The following is a 17,511-nucleotide window of genomic DNA, read 5'->3' on the forward strand; positions in this document are numbered from 1 at the left end:
GGGGGAGGACAGGTGCATATTGCATCATGGGTGTATATAGGACCTCTAAAAATTGGGTAGTGCAAGGACTGAGACTGAATTTGTATTAAACTTAAATGAAATACTGAACATGATCCATCCACAAGTATTTAATCATCTTGATCATCTTCCTTCCATTACATTTTGACAGCAGGTTTTTTTGAGGAGTTTGGTGAGCCCCATACAGAAGATGACACAGCTGAGCCCAAGGGAGGGGTCAAACGCATCATCAGTCATGAGTCCCTTCATGCCCACAAGAGATCTAGGACCAGCCCACCTTGAATTCCTTCTACTCTTATCTCTTGCTACTTTCCCTTGTAGTAGTTCAGATTCTTGTAGAGAGCTCAAGCTTATAATAAATCTTTACACCCATTTGAACTGTCTGGATCTCCCGGTTTTCCTGGTGCTTGATACCTAATATGGCTTTTGGACTTCAGAATGTATGGCTGATTTACCACCAGCTTAAAAGGGGCCTGACTGCAAGTAGTTTTCTCTTCATTACTTATCTACATGAAGCTCCTCCAGCCCAGCCTTCCCATGGATGCTGGGCATCAAAGGTCAGAGATTGAAGACTCACCTCCCTGGAGTCAGAACCAAGGGCTGGAATTTCCACTGGTCCTCCTCACAGTCAAAGTAGAGGCGGTTCATGATCTTGTTCTTCTCTTCAGGGGGGATGAAATTTTCAATTATTAGGTACCTGCACCAAATACAAATAGGCAAAGGCAGTTATTATCAATAAAAGATTGGGAAGGCAAAATTGAAGCAGACGAATGGTACTGTAGCTTTTTTTTCACACTTATACTATTGTGAACTATAATGAATTTGGGAACAAATCGTCCAGCCCAGCTGAAATGGTTTGACTCCTTGATTATTTCTTAATGGCAACCTGCTCTTTGATCGTCTCAGATGTATATTCTAAGGCTGCATCATCTCATTTCCACCTAAGGAAATGCTACCATGAATAGAGGTGCCATGAAAAATAGGAAAGGGGGGATCCTGGGACAGAATCCACTGTAGAAGAGAACTTTGTGAAGAATGGTGTGTCTTATGTTGATTAGGAAGAAGGGAAGGCATTAGGAGAAGATAATGGGAATCATCACCTCACCAGAGAGGCATTGGAGTCAATGAAGCTGAACTATTATGATCTCCCTTTCCTCAGGGATGCAGTTATTTTTATATTCTGCACAGCATCAGCAACCTTGTTTGGTACCATGCCAATCTGTAGAGTGACACAGTGAGAGGCAGTGAGAAATGATGGGAATGAACAATAGAGATAGTGAATGAAAGCAGCGGTTTCTATAGATAGATTATAGGGGTTGGGGTTATGCTGCCAGGTAAAAAAAAAGTTACTCTCAATATATTCTTTTGGCAAATGTTTCTTTTGAGACATCTTCATATGATGGTTGGGTTGTCACGCTAGGTCAGAAAAGGCTTAAAGAGAAACTAGCTCCATTAACTTTCCTCATCATTTGATGTAGCCTGTTAAAGTAGAGTTGGAGGTTTATGGTGCCATTCAAGCTGCCAACAGAAGGCTTCAACACCTGGTTTTAGCAAAACAGAAAATGTTGCTAAGCCTTGAGTTCTAGATAAAAAATAACAATGGAGTTCAATTGGGTGGTTCGTATTGTACACTTTCACATTAACCTTTCCTTTGATATAGGATATCATAAAGACACAGGCAGTAACAGGTAGCTTTACTATGTGAAAGATTAAAAAGAATCACAAGAACATGAGCATTAATTGGTTACTTGAAATGGGAAAGGCAAACTGACGGACAGGAGCAATAAGATAAAAAGACTCTAAAAGAAATTACCTTTTCCTTCAGAAACCATCCCACAGTTAAGAATGTTAATTGAAGAGTGGGTCTTGTGGTGAGAACATGTCCCTACAGGAATTCCTTCAAGTCCGTCCCCCCAGTACTTTTTAGAGAGATGTCATCTAATAGAGATGGGATTTTGTTTTCTAATCCCCGTGGTTGTGGTATACCAAAACCAATTAGGGTATAAAGAGGGAAAAATAAGCATCATCATATGAGGTTAATTCTTTTATCCCTAATTTAAATGTTTGTTTTCAGCACTGACATTGATCTGTATATTGCTCATTTTATTTCGTTAATCAGTTCAAAAAAGAGAGAGAAAGAAGAACAGGATTATTTCCCAGTTTGGGGACATTGCCATCCGAAGTATCCAAACGATGATTCAAAAGCTGGGGTGAGGAACCATGATCCTTTTATGACTTGTGACCTTCAACTGCCAGAATTCCTGAACCAACCATGCTGGCTCAGGAATTCTGAGAGTTGAAACCCACAAATTATAAAGGGTCCATAGTTCCCCACCTCTGTTCCAATGCAGTCACTTTGTAGGATGACACAGGAAAATCAATAGGATTTCACTTCTTTTTTATAAAACTGTTGGTGATTCTAGCCTGATTTCTCCACTTGAGCAACTTGTCACTTTCACACATCTGGTTTGTCTCTCCTTTCATGGACCCTTTCTACCTACCGGTCCTGGCAATGAGACTGTCCTGCCCCTGTCGGAATCTGATTGCAAGGGGGAGGCTGAGCAGCTGACAGGGAGTGGGAGTGTGGCTCCGCTGGCTGTTGAAGAAACTGGGGAAGGGCAAAGTCCATCTGGGCAGAGCAGGGGAGAGGTAGAGCAAGGCAGAGGGAATTCAGAGGAAGACTCAGGCCCACCCCCTCTTCATCCTAGGGCACGCAGGGAGGAACAGAGAAGGGAGCAAGTGAGTTGCATGGCTTATGGGGGTCTCCCCGATTCCCTTCGTTAGCTGCAGCTGGGAACACAGTGTTTAAAAAGGGAGGTGGCGCACAGCAACTTGTGGGAAGCAAATTGTGAGTTATCTTTTATTGCTGAGGCTTATCTAGGTTCCTGGTGTCTTCCCAACTGTGTGTGTTTTGTTGGCCTTTGAAGTCTGCAATTCCTTATCCTGTCCTGTCCAGTTAATTGCTGCAGCACGGTTTGTGTGGATTTTTATTTACAGTTCATATGTACTTTGTTTTCAGACCGAATTTCCTCCACTTAAAGACTGTTCTTGGGAGAGTTTTTTTCTCCAGCTGAAGGCAACTGGACATTGGGGGCAAAGTTAGAGGTATTAAAGGGACTTTTCTTACTTATTTGACTGTGTTGCCTTTGTGCCACGCCCCGGGTCATCACAGAGACAGATGTGCAAGATGGTCAGTCATTCCTTGGGATTCTCATAGACTGGGCTGCCTCAGCCTCTACCTCAGCACATCCCACCAAGGTACCTACTTGAGTTTCAGTTCTCGTGTCTGCTCATTCTGTGCCTCCTCCAGATCTTGCCGCACTCGGATGTATTCATCATGTTGGTCCTGGATCTCTGCCTTCACAGCCTGAAGCTTGGCATAAAGCTGCCGGATTTAAAAAAAAATGCTGTGTATTTAGCAGAATAGCTTTGATACCACATCTCACCTTTCCAGCTGGCATGAACTAAAGCTCATGGACCATATTTCTTTGCCTGAAAAATATGCTCTACTTTGAAGTCTGCCAGGGAGCCAAGTCTTAATATCACTAAAATTTAAGTGCAGTCAAATTTTAAAGTCTTTTTTTTTTTTTTGCTTTGAGGGATAGAGGTTTTAAGGAGTGAAATGATTTGGGGGGTTCTAAATAAAATAAATAGGTGAGATATTTTGGCAATGCTTTAATAAGGTTTCAAACATTTTGGCCTCAATCATTCCAGAAAAAAAATATGGAAGATATAAATAATTCGTTAGAAATAACTATATATCCACACCACCCAGAGTCACTTGTTAGAATGGGCAGCTATAGAAATCAAACAAACAAAGATAATAAATAAATAGATAAAAAATATTATATGCTTTCCATGCCCTAAAATTGTCTACCCCTTAAAGGGGCAATTCAACAGTCAAACTACAAATAATATTGTTTAACTCTAATAATATCAGGGGTGGGATTCTACCAGTTTGCACCTATTCGCTAGAACCGGTTGTTAACATTCTAAGCAGTTCAGAGAACCGGTTGTTAGAAGAAATGACTGGCCTAATCCTGTAAGGAAGGTAGGAAGGAAACATTCTGGTGTTGCTTACAGAAACTGAAAGGTGCGTCTCTGCAAATGTTGATAGCAGGCACTGAGTCAGTGTATAATCAAAAAGTAAGTGATTATGCTGGAAGAAAGTCTAGCTATCAGCTGATGTCAATTGATTATTGGGCTTCTTTTGGACACAAACTGAGTACTATTCTAGAATAGCGATTGGTTTTGTCACCAATTAGTGCTGTTTGGTGGGAGAGAGGAAAACAAAGCCAGAGGACTCCACCAACTCCTGCTTTTAATATGTCCTGCACCACTTCAATGAAGAGAGGAACATTTGCCAGCATTGTGCCTATTGCAAAATACAGATTCCCCAGGGGGAGGCATCACATGTTGTTTGTCTCAAAATGTCTGTCTGAGAATAGGCTCTGCCTGGAAAAGAGCCCAAGCTCTAGCTTATTTCCATGTGGTGAGAATGCCCAAAGTGCCTTCTAATAGTCATATTATCTTCTTACTGGTTTAATAACAGAGGGCTTTTAGAGAGAGGTCCTTCTTAAAAGAGCATGCTTTACTTATATAAATATATTTTGTTAATTATTCATGTTAAAGGATCAGATATATTTAGCCAGAGCATCTTGTTTAGCACAGTTTCACATTTGCAGTATGAGAGGTTGGAGAGCTGCTGCAAGCACACAAAATGATAGATTAGACTACACTCAGTTTGGATATTGTGTAGTTTAACATGTTGCAGAAACCCAGTCATTTTCTTTGCATGTCGTGTGAGTCATGCTACCACATTAAAACATGTTATGAAAACACAACTGTGTTTTGTTATCTTGGATTTGGGGTTAAGCATATTGTAGAAACCCAGCAACAAGAGGCCAAGGTAGTTACCACAGACCATACTCGCTGGGATGGCTGGATACTAAAATTCAACAATATCTTGAAAGTCACACTTGTATAGTAGAGATTACTTTAGACAAATGGTCTGACCTAGGATAAAAAAAATGTTCTTTTTTCTTAAGGTCATATATAGGAAGCCTCCCTCTTGCTTGATTTAATTTATTAATTAAATCTTAGCGCTTGTCCTGTTGGAGACAGCTAAAATTAGACAAAGTCTAGTAGAGAATCTGGGGGATAAAAGGAGAATTCACAGTGAAATTTATACCACTGCTCAGACCTACGCGGTGGCCAAAATGTAGCTGTTTTTTCTTTGAAGGAGCCCAATGGTTACAAGAAATGTAATTCCAAATTCAGTATCTTAATGATTGTTAGTAAGAAATACCATTCTTCATCTGAAAAAGTAATAAACCCATTGTGTAGGAAAACACAGCAAAGGTTCCATACAGTGTAAATGAAATATTAAGTTTTGCACCTACCTATTATCTATGTATCTATTTATGGAAGTAGTCATTGAAATTTTGTCCTACTGGGATTACAGCAAGAAAACCCCCCACTGTGACTACACATGCAGAAACTGTCCCAGTTCTAACAGCTTCCATTATATACTGTAGGATAATCTGTATTTTGGGATGGGGGGAATATCTAAAACTCATTTAATTTACTAGCAGGAGTGTATGTCTTATTTTCTCTCATCCATGTGAACAGTTGCTATTTGTGAGGAAAGGCAGAGCATTCATCTCAGTGACAATGCTACTATGTGATGCCTACTCAATCACCCAATCCCATGATACCAATAATAGTCTTCCTAAAGGGAGGGTGCAGTGGTCTCTGAATATAGAGTACCACTAACCCATAATAGCAATAGCACTTAGACTTATATACCGCTTTACAGTACAATTCTAAGCAGTTTATAGAGTCAGCATATTGCCTCCAACAATCTGGGCCCTCATTTTACCCACCTTGGAAGGATGGTAGGCTGAGTCTCAAGTGCCTGCAATACTGCACTCTAACCACTGCACCACAGTAACCTCTGTAAGAGTCAGTCTGCATATTCTTTTCTATATACAGTACATCTTAGGTGTCATAAAGACAACATTTAGCTGGTAAATGATAAAAAAAGGAGAGAATTCTTAATTGCAACATGAAGCTGAATATAATTGCAACATGAAGCTTGTTCTTCTCAAAGTTCCTGACTAACTTCTACCAACTGAACATGATCCTGCTGTAATCTATTGCAGGAGACAGGCAGCTTGTTCCTGATTTGGCTCCTGGGAAAGAGTAATCTTAAAACATGTATTAGCCTGTCTCTAAAACAGCTATCAATCTCTTCTAATGGACATTCTGTAGAATTTTCCTGACACTATTGAATCTTCCTGTGTCCTCAACTTCTGCAGGATTCTTACCTTTTTGAGCTTCTTGGTTTTGATTTCTACTTCCTGTTGTAAAGAAGTGAATGTCTCCCGGAGCTCCATGGTTTCCTCATCCCGCAAAAGCACTTCCTGTTGCATTTCCCGCTCACGCCGTTTCTGTGTTATAGAATCAGGCCAAACATCCCTCAGTGTCAGAATACCATCCTGCTACCTCCCACCTGAGTATTATCAGACACAGCAACCCCTGGCTGCATAGACAAGCATTACAGTCCAGACTCCATGAGATCTGCTTGGAAGGTTGCTTGTATTTTGAAAGAGGCTAAAGGTCATATCCATTTTATATTGTCTTGAGAAAGAGTGGGACACCCAGAAGGAAAGTTGAAGGGTCTGCTGCTTCATCCAAATCCCAGCTGGTCCTTACCTGCTCTGCAATTTCTTGCCTCTTCAGCTCAAGCATCTTTTGCTGCTCATTTGTGTGGTCCATGATGTTCCTTCCGCCAATCAGCAATTTGCTCTCCATCGCCTGAAGACAAAAAGGGGAAAGTAACTTTAGTTTATGGCAAAGGATTCCATCCTTTAACCAGTACAGTGCTTACATGTACAGTTGAGCAGCTCTAACATGTCTGAACAATTGTTCTGTTTGAGAATGTTTATTCCCCCTCTCAAGTGATTTAATTCATTTGAAAGGATTAAATATGTAATCAATGTTATAACTAATATTTAACATAAATGCTATAAAGGTCAAACTGTTAACACAAATATTGGCAGTTTAATTCTTAGATCACACAGGCTTAATTTTATTCTATCCTCCTCCAGCCTCCTGGTTAGCACAGTAATAGCATATTGGTATGTCCTGTTTCAATCCTTCCTGCCAAATCTTGAGGTAGTAATTGAAGAAATGAAGCTGTATGCAGCACTTGGAACAAATCAATTACTGTACTTAAATAATTCAGAAACCCACATTTTTCTGGTGGCACACAAATAGACAAGGTTGGGTTCTCATGATTTGCTTAACCAAATCATTTAATAATCTAACAGCTGCATTTGCACACTAAACTGACTTTATTCTATTTTTTATGAAAAAAATGTAGCTTAGCAGAACATGTATAAACAGCATTGTTAGTTTGCGGTTCAGTGTATTTATAAAATCAGAACATTGGATGAATTCATGAAGAGGTTGGGCATTTTTTTCCAAATCAGGCTTTAATTATGTGGTTCAATGTTTGTGCAAATCCAGAAGCTGGATTAATTCAATAACCAGATAAAGCAGCTAACGGCATTTAATAGCAGAGGTTTCAAGCACCTGAGCCAAAAAAGTACATGAGAGAAAGCTCCTGGTTCAGCTTGGCTATACAAAATTGGCAAATCCACAATAGTAAAACAATTAAAAAGAGAAAGAGAAAGCAATTAAAAGCCAGTTGATAAGATTGCTTTTGACACCATCCATCTCTAGACCTCAGGTGAAGTTTTCTAGAGCTGTATGATGCCTCTCTTCAAAGGGAGCTTTGAAGGAGAAAAAAAAAAGAAAGGAGAGGATTTGCCCTCCATTTTGTTGCAACATGGTCCCAATCCTGCCTGATTTGGAGGCAGTTATTAAAAAGTGAAATGGTGGAAGTTAAATGCTACATGTTTCCTCTTTCCCAATGTGACTATCACTGCATAGGAATCTAAATGTCTGGGATAAGAGGACTGGAAATGGCCTTACCATGAGCCATTGGTGACATAGCTGCCTTAGAGGCAAGAGATTTTGGATGACATCACAGATTGGGAGCCAGATGGATCTGGTCCTTGTGGCTGTGATATAGCACACTGACGAGCCTTAGTGAAATGGAAGCCAGCTTCTTAAAAATATACATAATGGGGTAGGCCTGAAAATTCACTTTTTAGCACATTCTTCTGCCTTTTTGATGCCATGCTGATGGTTAAACCTGGTTGAATTTTTTAAACTATGTGGATACATTCAATTTCTCTCAAAATTGTTGACGTTGGATAAATAACTCTGAAATAGTCTCCTAAAGCCAGTCATGGATCACTACAGTAAAACTGTTTGGATTTAGGATAAAAGCTTCTCAAATCCCAGTTAAAATACAAGTTCAAGATTACTTATCTTCCTCTCTATAAGAAATGGAAGTAGTCATATGTAAAAATCTGTTGGGATGGGAAATTCAAAAATGACTTGAACTTTGCCATCTGATGGAAAGGAAATAACAAAAAACAATAGCAGTACTTAACCCTCAATATAATGACTCCTGACTAGAAGGCATAAAAAGAAATTTACAAAAGGTAAAGCTAGCTTATGTTTCCTATCTAAATAAGTAGCATTAATCACATCATAAGCTATTTAAGGTGATTCTGAATTTGCATCTCTCTGAAATACTGGAATTTCCTGTCAATCGGGATAGAATAGAGGGGATTTTTCTGAAGGTACTTCCAACTGGCATCCATTAAGAATTTGTGGATTTCCTGTCTCCAAGAGTGAGAAAGTTAAGAATTTCACAGCTGCTTTTTAAATATCAATTTCAATTAATTCTGTTCTGCTCACCTAATTTTAGTGCTTTGAAAAAGAGCTAAGATAGAGAATTCTCCCACTTATCCTGTGGGAATGCTCAAACTGCCTGTGATAGCCTGATACTTAAGGTGTCCTAAGCAAGCTCTCCACTCTTTGTTCCCAGGCTGCTGTGCTGACACATCCCAGATGGTGCTGGGTTATAGCCAGGACTATTTCCTTCCACACAGCTGCTGGCCAACACATGGCAGCTGCACTCACTACTTGCAAGTTCTCCTTCCTGTGTGTCTCCTACTGAGCAGTTCCTTCCCACAGAAACACTGGAATATTTTACTTGAAAGGAAGGCAAGCCACATTTTGGTTAGGGTTTTCAGTTTTGCAGACTGAAAAGATCGTATCTCCCTGGCTCTTCTAAAACTGGCCCTAGTTTGCACCAAAGAATTCAATGACCGAAGCTGATCTTCTGTTATTCTACAAATCATGTAGGTACATTTATATATATAGGCAGTCTTCACTTAACAATGGTAATTGGGACCAGAATTTCCACTGCTAAGTCATGTGACTGCAACACTTAGCAGTGGACATTTCAGTACTTCCCATTATCATTACTAAGTGAATCTCTGTGGGTTGTTAAGTGAGGATATCATGGGTCATCATCTGCGACCACCGAACAGCTTCCCCATTGATGTTGCTTGTAGAAAGCCACCAAAGAAGATTGCAAATGGCAATCACATGACCATGGGATTCTGTGACATTATAATTGCATCAGAGGTGGTATTCAACAGGTTCTGACCATTTCTGGAGAACCAGTAGCAGAAATTTTGAGTAGTTCAGAGAACCAGTAAATACCATATCTGACTAGAGATTACAGTATCCTTCCCCTGCCACGCCCACCAAGCCACGCCCACAGAACCGGTAGTAAAATATTTTGAATCCCACCGCTGATAAAAACCAGTTATAAGTAACTTTTTTCAGTTCCATTGTGGCTTCAAACCATCTATGCTGGCTGGAGAATTCTGGGAATTGAAGTCCACAAGTCACAGTTGCCAAGTTTGGGGACCCCTGGCTTAGATTCAGAGAATCATAGAGCTGAAAAGGTATCTTAAGAGATCACAAAGTCCAATCCCTTGCTCAGTGCAAGTTCCACCATATAGCACTGACAGATAATTATCCAGTCTATTTGAAGACCTCTGTGGCAGGAGAGCTCTCCATGTAGCAAATCTTGCAATGGCTGAGGGGATTACTCTAGCCTGAACTTCTTTCCTTGTCATTTTTACCCATTAATACCGGTCCTGTGCTCTGGAGTTGTGGGAAATCAGTCCACTTTCCCTTCTGCTGTGATATCTTATTTATCACTTACGTGGGTTAAACTTGCCCGGATCATTTAATGATCCCTCTTTGGCTGGAAACAAAGCCAAATCCATGGCTTTGTTTCCACGGTCCTTCATTGCCTTCCTTTGAACATGCTCTAATTTTTGAACTATGGTGACTAAAACTGTACTCCAAATGGGTCTGAGCAGGGGATAATGTAATGTAATAGAGCAATCAATTCTTCTGATGAAGTTTCCATTCTCTGTGCTCCCACTAATGCATCCTAAGGTAGCATTTGCCTTTTTTGGCAGCCACATCAGACAGTTGGTTGATATTTAACTTATGACTGTCAAGGACTCCCAGATCCTTTCTGTGTGTAATTAGTGTCAAGCCAAATATCCTCCAGCCTATATTTGTGCTTTACATTTTCTAACCTGATGCAGAATGTTATGTTTCTCCATCTTAAATTTCATCTTATTCATTTCAGTCTTCTACCTGTCTAGAAGCTTGCCTGTATTTGCCATCTCTTTGATTTTATTGTATGCCACTCTGTGTTCTTTTGGAATAATGTAGAAATAAAATATAATATTAAAATCTTCTTTCATGTTCCTCACTGAATTTACGCACACATTTCTAGTAAGGTAATTGAAACAAACCTCCCCATGGAACAACAACTAAGGAAGCCAGTCTCCATCTATAGGGCATATCATTTATTTATTAAGCCAATAAGCTTATACATCAATTTATAAGGGAAACTTATCTTTCCAAGGGGTACTTTGTAGCAACATCATTCAAGAGTCACCGAGGATCTACTATTTACTACTGATATGACACTCAGAGGTGCCAAATGTGTCTATTGATCCCCTACTTGCCACTCAGGTGGACAGGAATTCTAGGGTGCCATGAGAGAAGTCTGTGGACATGTTTGACACTAACCAGACTCTTTGCACCAATAAAAGTGGTTCTATCCAGTGCTTTGTTTAGATGTGTGTCCTTTTTGAGTATTCAAGCAATAGCCACAAGGTGGCTTCTCCAACTTGAAGCCATTCATCCTATATGGATGTCCTTGGAGTAACCTGGTAGTCCCAAACTACCTGGTAGTCCCAAAATAAAGGAGGGGCTGAGATCAGGAATTGATGTTTTGTGTGTGTAACCGTCCCTCTTCTGTGGAAAGAACTGCAATAATTACGAGTGCAAACTGGTTGCCAAGAGCCCACATTGCAATAATGTGACTGGGGAGGCATCATGATGGTGAGAACTTTGAGAAGCAGTTGTAGGTGCCACTCATTCGGTGCCATCGGAATTTCAAATGGTTGCTGAATAAGTGGCTGTTAACCAAGGACAACTATGCATATATTTTTATTATCATTTTTTTAGCCTTCTCTTACATCCATTTTTCTCATTCACTGCCTCTTTCACTTCATCATTCCATTCATACTTTCCTGCAGACTTCAGCATTAACTCACACATTATAACATCAAAATTTTCATTCCACTCTAAGTACCTTCTACATCACATTTTCTTACATCCATTTTCTACTTGTTCTGTCGCAAGATTAGTCTACCTTCTAATTTTTTTTCATGCAGTACTTCTGTTTTACGCTCTCGCAATTGTTCTATTGAATTATACTTTTTATTTATTTCCATCAAGGTCCATTATATTTTAGCTAGAATTAATCTCAAAAACGGGTGAGAGATTAAAGAGCAGGTGCCAGTCTTACAAATGGGCTACCTGTTTCTAGCTTTCATGTTTCCTTGGTTGTGCTGTGGTGTCTATCACAAGCCATGAATGGGGCCAGCTCTAGGCAGGGGCTGAATAGACAGCAGCCTAGGAACACCTTAACCTGGGGGGCTAAGTAAGTAAGCCAGCATGCCTGCTTGAGGATTAAATATAATTAAGAAACAAATGAGTGCACTCTTTCAAATGCCCATAATGATTCTCATCTGTCAGAGTCCATTTCTCTTGAACTAAGTATAGCAGAATAACAAAAATGTTTGGTTTATATCTGTGACTAAGGGATTAAAAAATAAGAGGGGAAGGTTGCAAATATTTGTTAAGTAGCTACACCCAATCCAGTATCCCTCTCTTGTCTCTTTTATATAATACAGAGATCAGTAATGAACAACAATAACAACAAAAAAGCCTTCCAACTCAGGCTCCTTAGAGCTGAACAACTCAGAGATTCCAGAATTGCGATAATGTGTGAACCAAAGTGATTGTATTCATTGGAGATGTGAATATATTGCCTCCCCACCTAAATACACAAATTATTAATGTCATCATGTGTTAGTTCAGCAGCAGTCATTCAGATGTCAGCAAGCCAGAGAGCTTCATCTCTGCAGCAGAAAGATAGGTTTCATTGTTAGGTGGCAATTTAACATTCAACTCACTGGATAGTTACAATTTCTATCCTATTAGATAGTTTCAACGTTTATCTGTTATGATATCCACAACTGGCCATTTACTCTGCCTCTTCATGCATCATGTCCAAAACTAATATGATGGGGAAGTGAGGATTGTAGGGTTGTCAAGCAAGAGTGTATGACCATGAACAACTCACTAATCCTGTTTGTTCAAGTCATGAACTCCCAATTCAAAGAGAAGACAATTTGTTGAAAGTTCAGCTCATCAAAGTAAGTGACAACTCACTTCCTTACGGTATAAGCTCAGAGGCCCTAAGAGCTGTTAACTCCCTGGAATATAGTCCTTTTGTATACCTCTAGACCTTTTGTATAGCTCTAGGCCATGGGGGCATTGCCTCGTATATTAATTATATAATATATTATATGGGTTGCTACAAGTCACTAATAGCCATCTATACATAGACATGACTATAAATATACACTCTCTCCTCCATCATGTATACTGGTATATTGTTCTTTCTGAGAATATTGTAAACTTCCCCCTTCTCCCCAATAGCTTTGTATGTTCTCAATGGGCTGCTTAAAAAGCTTTGCTGTCTACATCTTTTCGTAGGCTGCCCTCTAATTTTACTACACAAAGCTCTTGGGAGATCCCATCAGTTGCCGCTACTAGATTAAAAGATGAAACTGGAAACTGATATGCTCACCTCATTATAACCACGTCTCAACCAATTCTACCCACACTATTATGCACATCCCTTTAATCAAAATGCCCTATATGTGCAATATAAATTCAAAGCGTATTCAACTGTCTATTTACTATAAGATAGGAATTTTTTTTGTTTTTTCCCCCAAATTTTGTTCCATTGTACTTTACTAATTTATTTGATTCATTTTGTTAGTGTTTATTGTTTTTGTTTTTTGTTTTAAATATGGTTTTACATTGTGTAAGCTGCCTCGAGTCACCATGGGTGAATAGGCGGCAATATAAATTAAATAAATAAATAAACATATTATTTATCCATAAAGATTTAACTGTACCTATACATATAGCTCTGTAATACCCTTCACTTTCTTATTAAGATATAAGAACAGAAGAACTTGCTAGATCAGCCCATGGATCACTTAGCCCACAAGTGACTAGGTACAACCCTAACCCTAACCCTACTGACAAAACTAAAAAGTCATTATAATACCAAGACGTAAGAATTATTTACATAATATGAATATTATAAAACTGAAAACAAGCAGATAAGAGAAGCCTAAGTCAAGAAGGACAAAGATCTCAGGAAGAAATTAGTACTTTCAGAAAGTTCTTAGAAGAGATAAGAAGCAGGTTTATGGTGACATTTCTAAAGACACGGAAGACTTCACAAAGTGTGCAAACTATTGTGCAACATTCTTAATTTCACATGCCACAAAATAATGCTCAGGATCCTCTGTTGGATATAAGAGCCCTACACAGAAGAGAAGATGCCAGATGTTCAAGTTAATAGAACAAGAGAAATACCCCAAAGAAAACAATGTGTGCTATACTGATCACAGAAAGGCTTTGATTATGGCAATCATGTCAAGCAGCAGAAAGTCCTCAGGAAAATGCATGTCCTAAAATATCTCATTGTACTCATGAGAAACTTATACACAGGACAGGAAGCCACACACTGATCAGACCATGATGAAAAGATTGGCTTTAGATCAGTGAAGGAGTGAGACAAGGCTATACACTCTTTCCTAATTTATTCAACCTATTGTATACGCTGAAGATATATTGACAGGACGAGAAGAACAGTGTGATTTTAAAATAAAAGGAAGAAACATCAATAACCTGTACTATGTTGATGGTACTACACTTCATAGCTAAAAATGCAAATAATCTACAAGCACCAGTAATAAAAATTAACAAGCACAGTAAAAATTGGGATTAATGTTTAAACATAAAGATGATCAAATTAATTATAACAGATAGAGCAACTATCCTTATAATTAATAATAAAGATACTGGTATAGTTGGTAGCTTCTACCAAGAGGATCGACTATCAACAATAAAGGAATTGTTGATTCCTTTCAATCAATAAATACACTTCAACTAGGACATCATAGGATAGCAGTGAAGGCCTTGGAAAAGATATTCAGATATCATGGTTTATTTATATCTATGAAGACCAGAATTATGCAGGCAATGACTATACTGTGACACTCCATGGAAGTGAAAGACTTTGAAGGAGTAGGATAAAAGAATATTGATGCTTTTGAACTTTGATGTTTGCAAAGACACCTGAAAATACCATGGGTAGCCAAGAAAACAAACAAATGGATGATAAATAAAATCAATGCAGGGTTCTTATTTGACACACAAATGACCAAGCTCAAATCACATTATGGATACATTCTGTGAAGACTTAGCTCTCTTGAGAAGGTTCTTTTGCTGGGAAAGGTTAAAAAAAAAGAGGAGGAGAAGGCTAGCAGCAAATAGATAGACTCAGTTACAGCAGTAACTGAGTATCTTTGGAAGAACTAGGGTAGGGACCTTGCTGGAGAATGTGGTCACTAAGAGCTGACATTAATTTGATGGCTCATAATTAATCAATAAAAAAACCACAAAGAAAAAAATCCCTCTCTTGTTCATTTATAGGAGAAACAGCCCAGGTTAACTCCTGAATGTTTTTAAAGTGAAAAAAACGATGTATTGATGAATAAGATGGATAATGTGTGCAACTATAATTGAGAGGATGGCTAAGCAGAATTTTAAGATTTATTCTGAAATGTTTAGAATTTTAATTATTAAATCTTTATCTAAATTATTACACTTTACATATATAAAAGCAAAAAAGCACTCACGCATCATCACAAAATCTCCAGAACTGTAAAGCCTACAGATTTGAAATATGGCATGTATGTTCCTCTTGGCTTCTAGGTGCTCACTAAGAAAGGATTTTTCGAAATGATCATCAGAGCATTGGTATTTTGTATATTATTATTAACACGCTCTGATACTAAGGAGTTCTACTCTCCTTCCCACCTGAAAAGAAATCTGTTCTAAATGCAAAATACAGGCAGAGGGATTTTAGTTTTAGTTTCACAGCACCAAGCAGCTTTAGTACAGAACAGTTAAGCTAAGCCACGCCCAGGCTCCTTGCTGTCTCCTTCTTGCTCACACAGCAAATACTGTTTCAGTTTCCAAACATCCCTCAACTCTCTCACACACTGACAGGATGCTAGCCAGATGAATACCAATGGATGCTGGTAGGCAGAGGAAGATTTTTTTTCCTTTCTTTTTCTTCCCAAAATCTAAGCCCAACCACATAGTTTCAGAACGAAGCATGGGTATCGAGCTGGTTTTATTAATAATGCTTTTCATCCCCCTCTGGAGAATATCTCACCTGCTGGAAGGGATGCTCAGGTTTTTTTTTGTACAGACACAGACATTCCAGAGGCATAGATAGCTCTCAAGACACAAGGGACCCACCCACCCTTTGTTGCTTTCACAAATCCTTGGATGACTTGCACGATCCCTTGATTTTGCATGATGAAATGTGGCGTGTGCCTGCTGCTCCTGACTGAATGATAAAAATGTAAGGAAGCAATGAACCATCCTGGATCCAGACAGATGATTTCATAAACTCTCAGCCTTCTCATCATTGAAGAACATTATTAAACAAGCTTATCAAATAAACTTGTCATAATTTGGATGACGGCCACCCAAGTGATGTAAACAATAAGTGAAATAAAACAGAAAGAGGCACACACATCCACGGATAAGCTCATAAACCAGCAACTTTTGAAAATATATAGCCTATCATTGAAGGCACAAGATTCATCTGTCATACATTGCAGATCCTAAGACTGCTCAGAATTCATATCAACACTATTGCTTGTCACCTAGACTTTGCATCAGTGTATTAGGCTAGTATTTCTCCATGTAACATGAACAAGTAATTCTTCTTGGTTCCAGTCCCAAGTTCAGCACAATCACTGGCTGCACTTTTCTTACAACAATATCACAAATGGGTGACATTCACTGCAACCGAGTGTATGTCACAATTTTTTTTGAAATACAAAAACCAGATTTACATGACAATGCTGGTAAGTTAAGAAAAGTCTCCTACCTCCTATGAAAAGGGTATTTCTGTATCCATAATTTCTAATACAATCCAGTGATTCTCTTCCACCATGAATTATATATACATTGTATTACAACTTGACTTTCTTCACTTAGTTGGAAATAAGGCAAGTGGTCAATTATTTTCTTTAAATAAACTTGATTAGTCTTTTGTGTCTTTTAAAAACAAAACATTTTGTTAAAATGTGTAATACTATATATTTTAGGTTTGTTCCATATTTCTTTTTGAATATCCCTAACAAAAATAATTCTGGTTCCAGTTCTATTGCAGGTGGTCAGTTATATAGTATGTGTTTTTTTTTCTTATGTGCCCATCCCATTATATTAAACTGACACACCATAGAATAAGCCAAGTATGACAAAAAATAAAATTGATTAAATGTAAATTGCAATAAATATGGTTATCCCTATGCAGTATATGTACATGTATTTGAACATTTCCTCCTCTAGTACATGAAAAAATATGTACATCAATTACACAGAAAAGTACTGAACTAACTAACACTACAGAAAAATACTGGAGCATGCATGGTGGGTGAGGATAAGACAAAAAAGCTAAGATGGTGGTCATGGATGCAGGATTAAAGCTCTGCCTCTTTTCATGTAGTGTATGTTGCATGTGTAACGTGTGCTTAAAAGGGCACAGCTTCAATTGCAATCACAGACATTGTCCTGACTTTCTTTGGCCTCCTCTATGGATGCTCCTGAATGCAACAATGCATTAGGCAGCTCTGTACATTCATACAGCCTTTTTAAAGAAAATCCTCCAGATGAGGCAGTGGCTAGCCCTATCTTTGCTCATGGATTGAAATATTTACTTTTGATCAGAAAACATTGGAGGAAAATATACAGTGTTAAATTTTAATAATAAAAATACAAATAAAGTGGTTATTTTCC

The 17,511-nt window shown here is 38.6% G+C and overlaps 1 protein-coding gene across 3 annotated transcripts in view; it reads right to left on the minus strand.

Annotated features, from left to right (window-relative positions):
- The window catches only part of KIF3C (kinesin family member 3C), a 40,257-nt gene that overhangs the window by 9,227 nt on the left and 13,519 nt on the right, over positions 1-17,511 (minus strand). For all 3 annotated transcript variants that reach the window (XM_026708540.2, XM_087929226.1, XM_026708539.2), the window contains exons 2-5: positions 6,736-6,837; positions 6,348-6,470; positions 3,285-3,403; positions 596-715 (exon numbers count right to left, since the gene is read on the minus strand). In XM_026708540.2, coding sequence (XP_026564325.1) covers positions 596-715; positions 3,285-3,403; positions 6,348-6,470; positions 6,736-6,837 — 464 coding nt within the window. The remainder of the gene's footprint in view (positions 1-595; positions 716-3,284; positions 3,404-6,347; positions 6,471-6,735; positions 6,838-17,511) is intronic.

Source organism: Pseudonaja textilis, chromosome 1 (assembly GCF_049901715.1).
Source record: "Pseudonaja textilis isolate UNSWEBS1 chromosome 1, rPseTex1.2, whole genome shotgun sequence".
NCBI classification, from domain to species: Eukaryota; Metazoa; Chordata; class Lepidosauria; order Squamata; family Elapidae; genus Pseudonaja; species Pseudonaja textilis.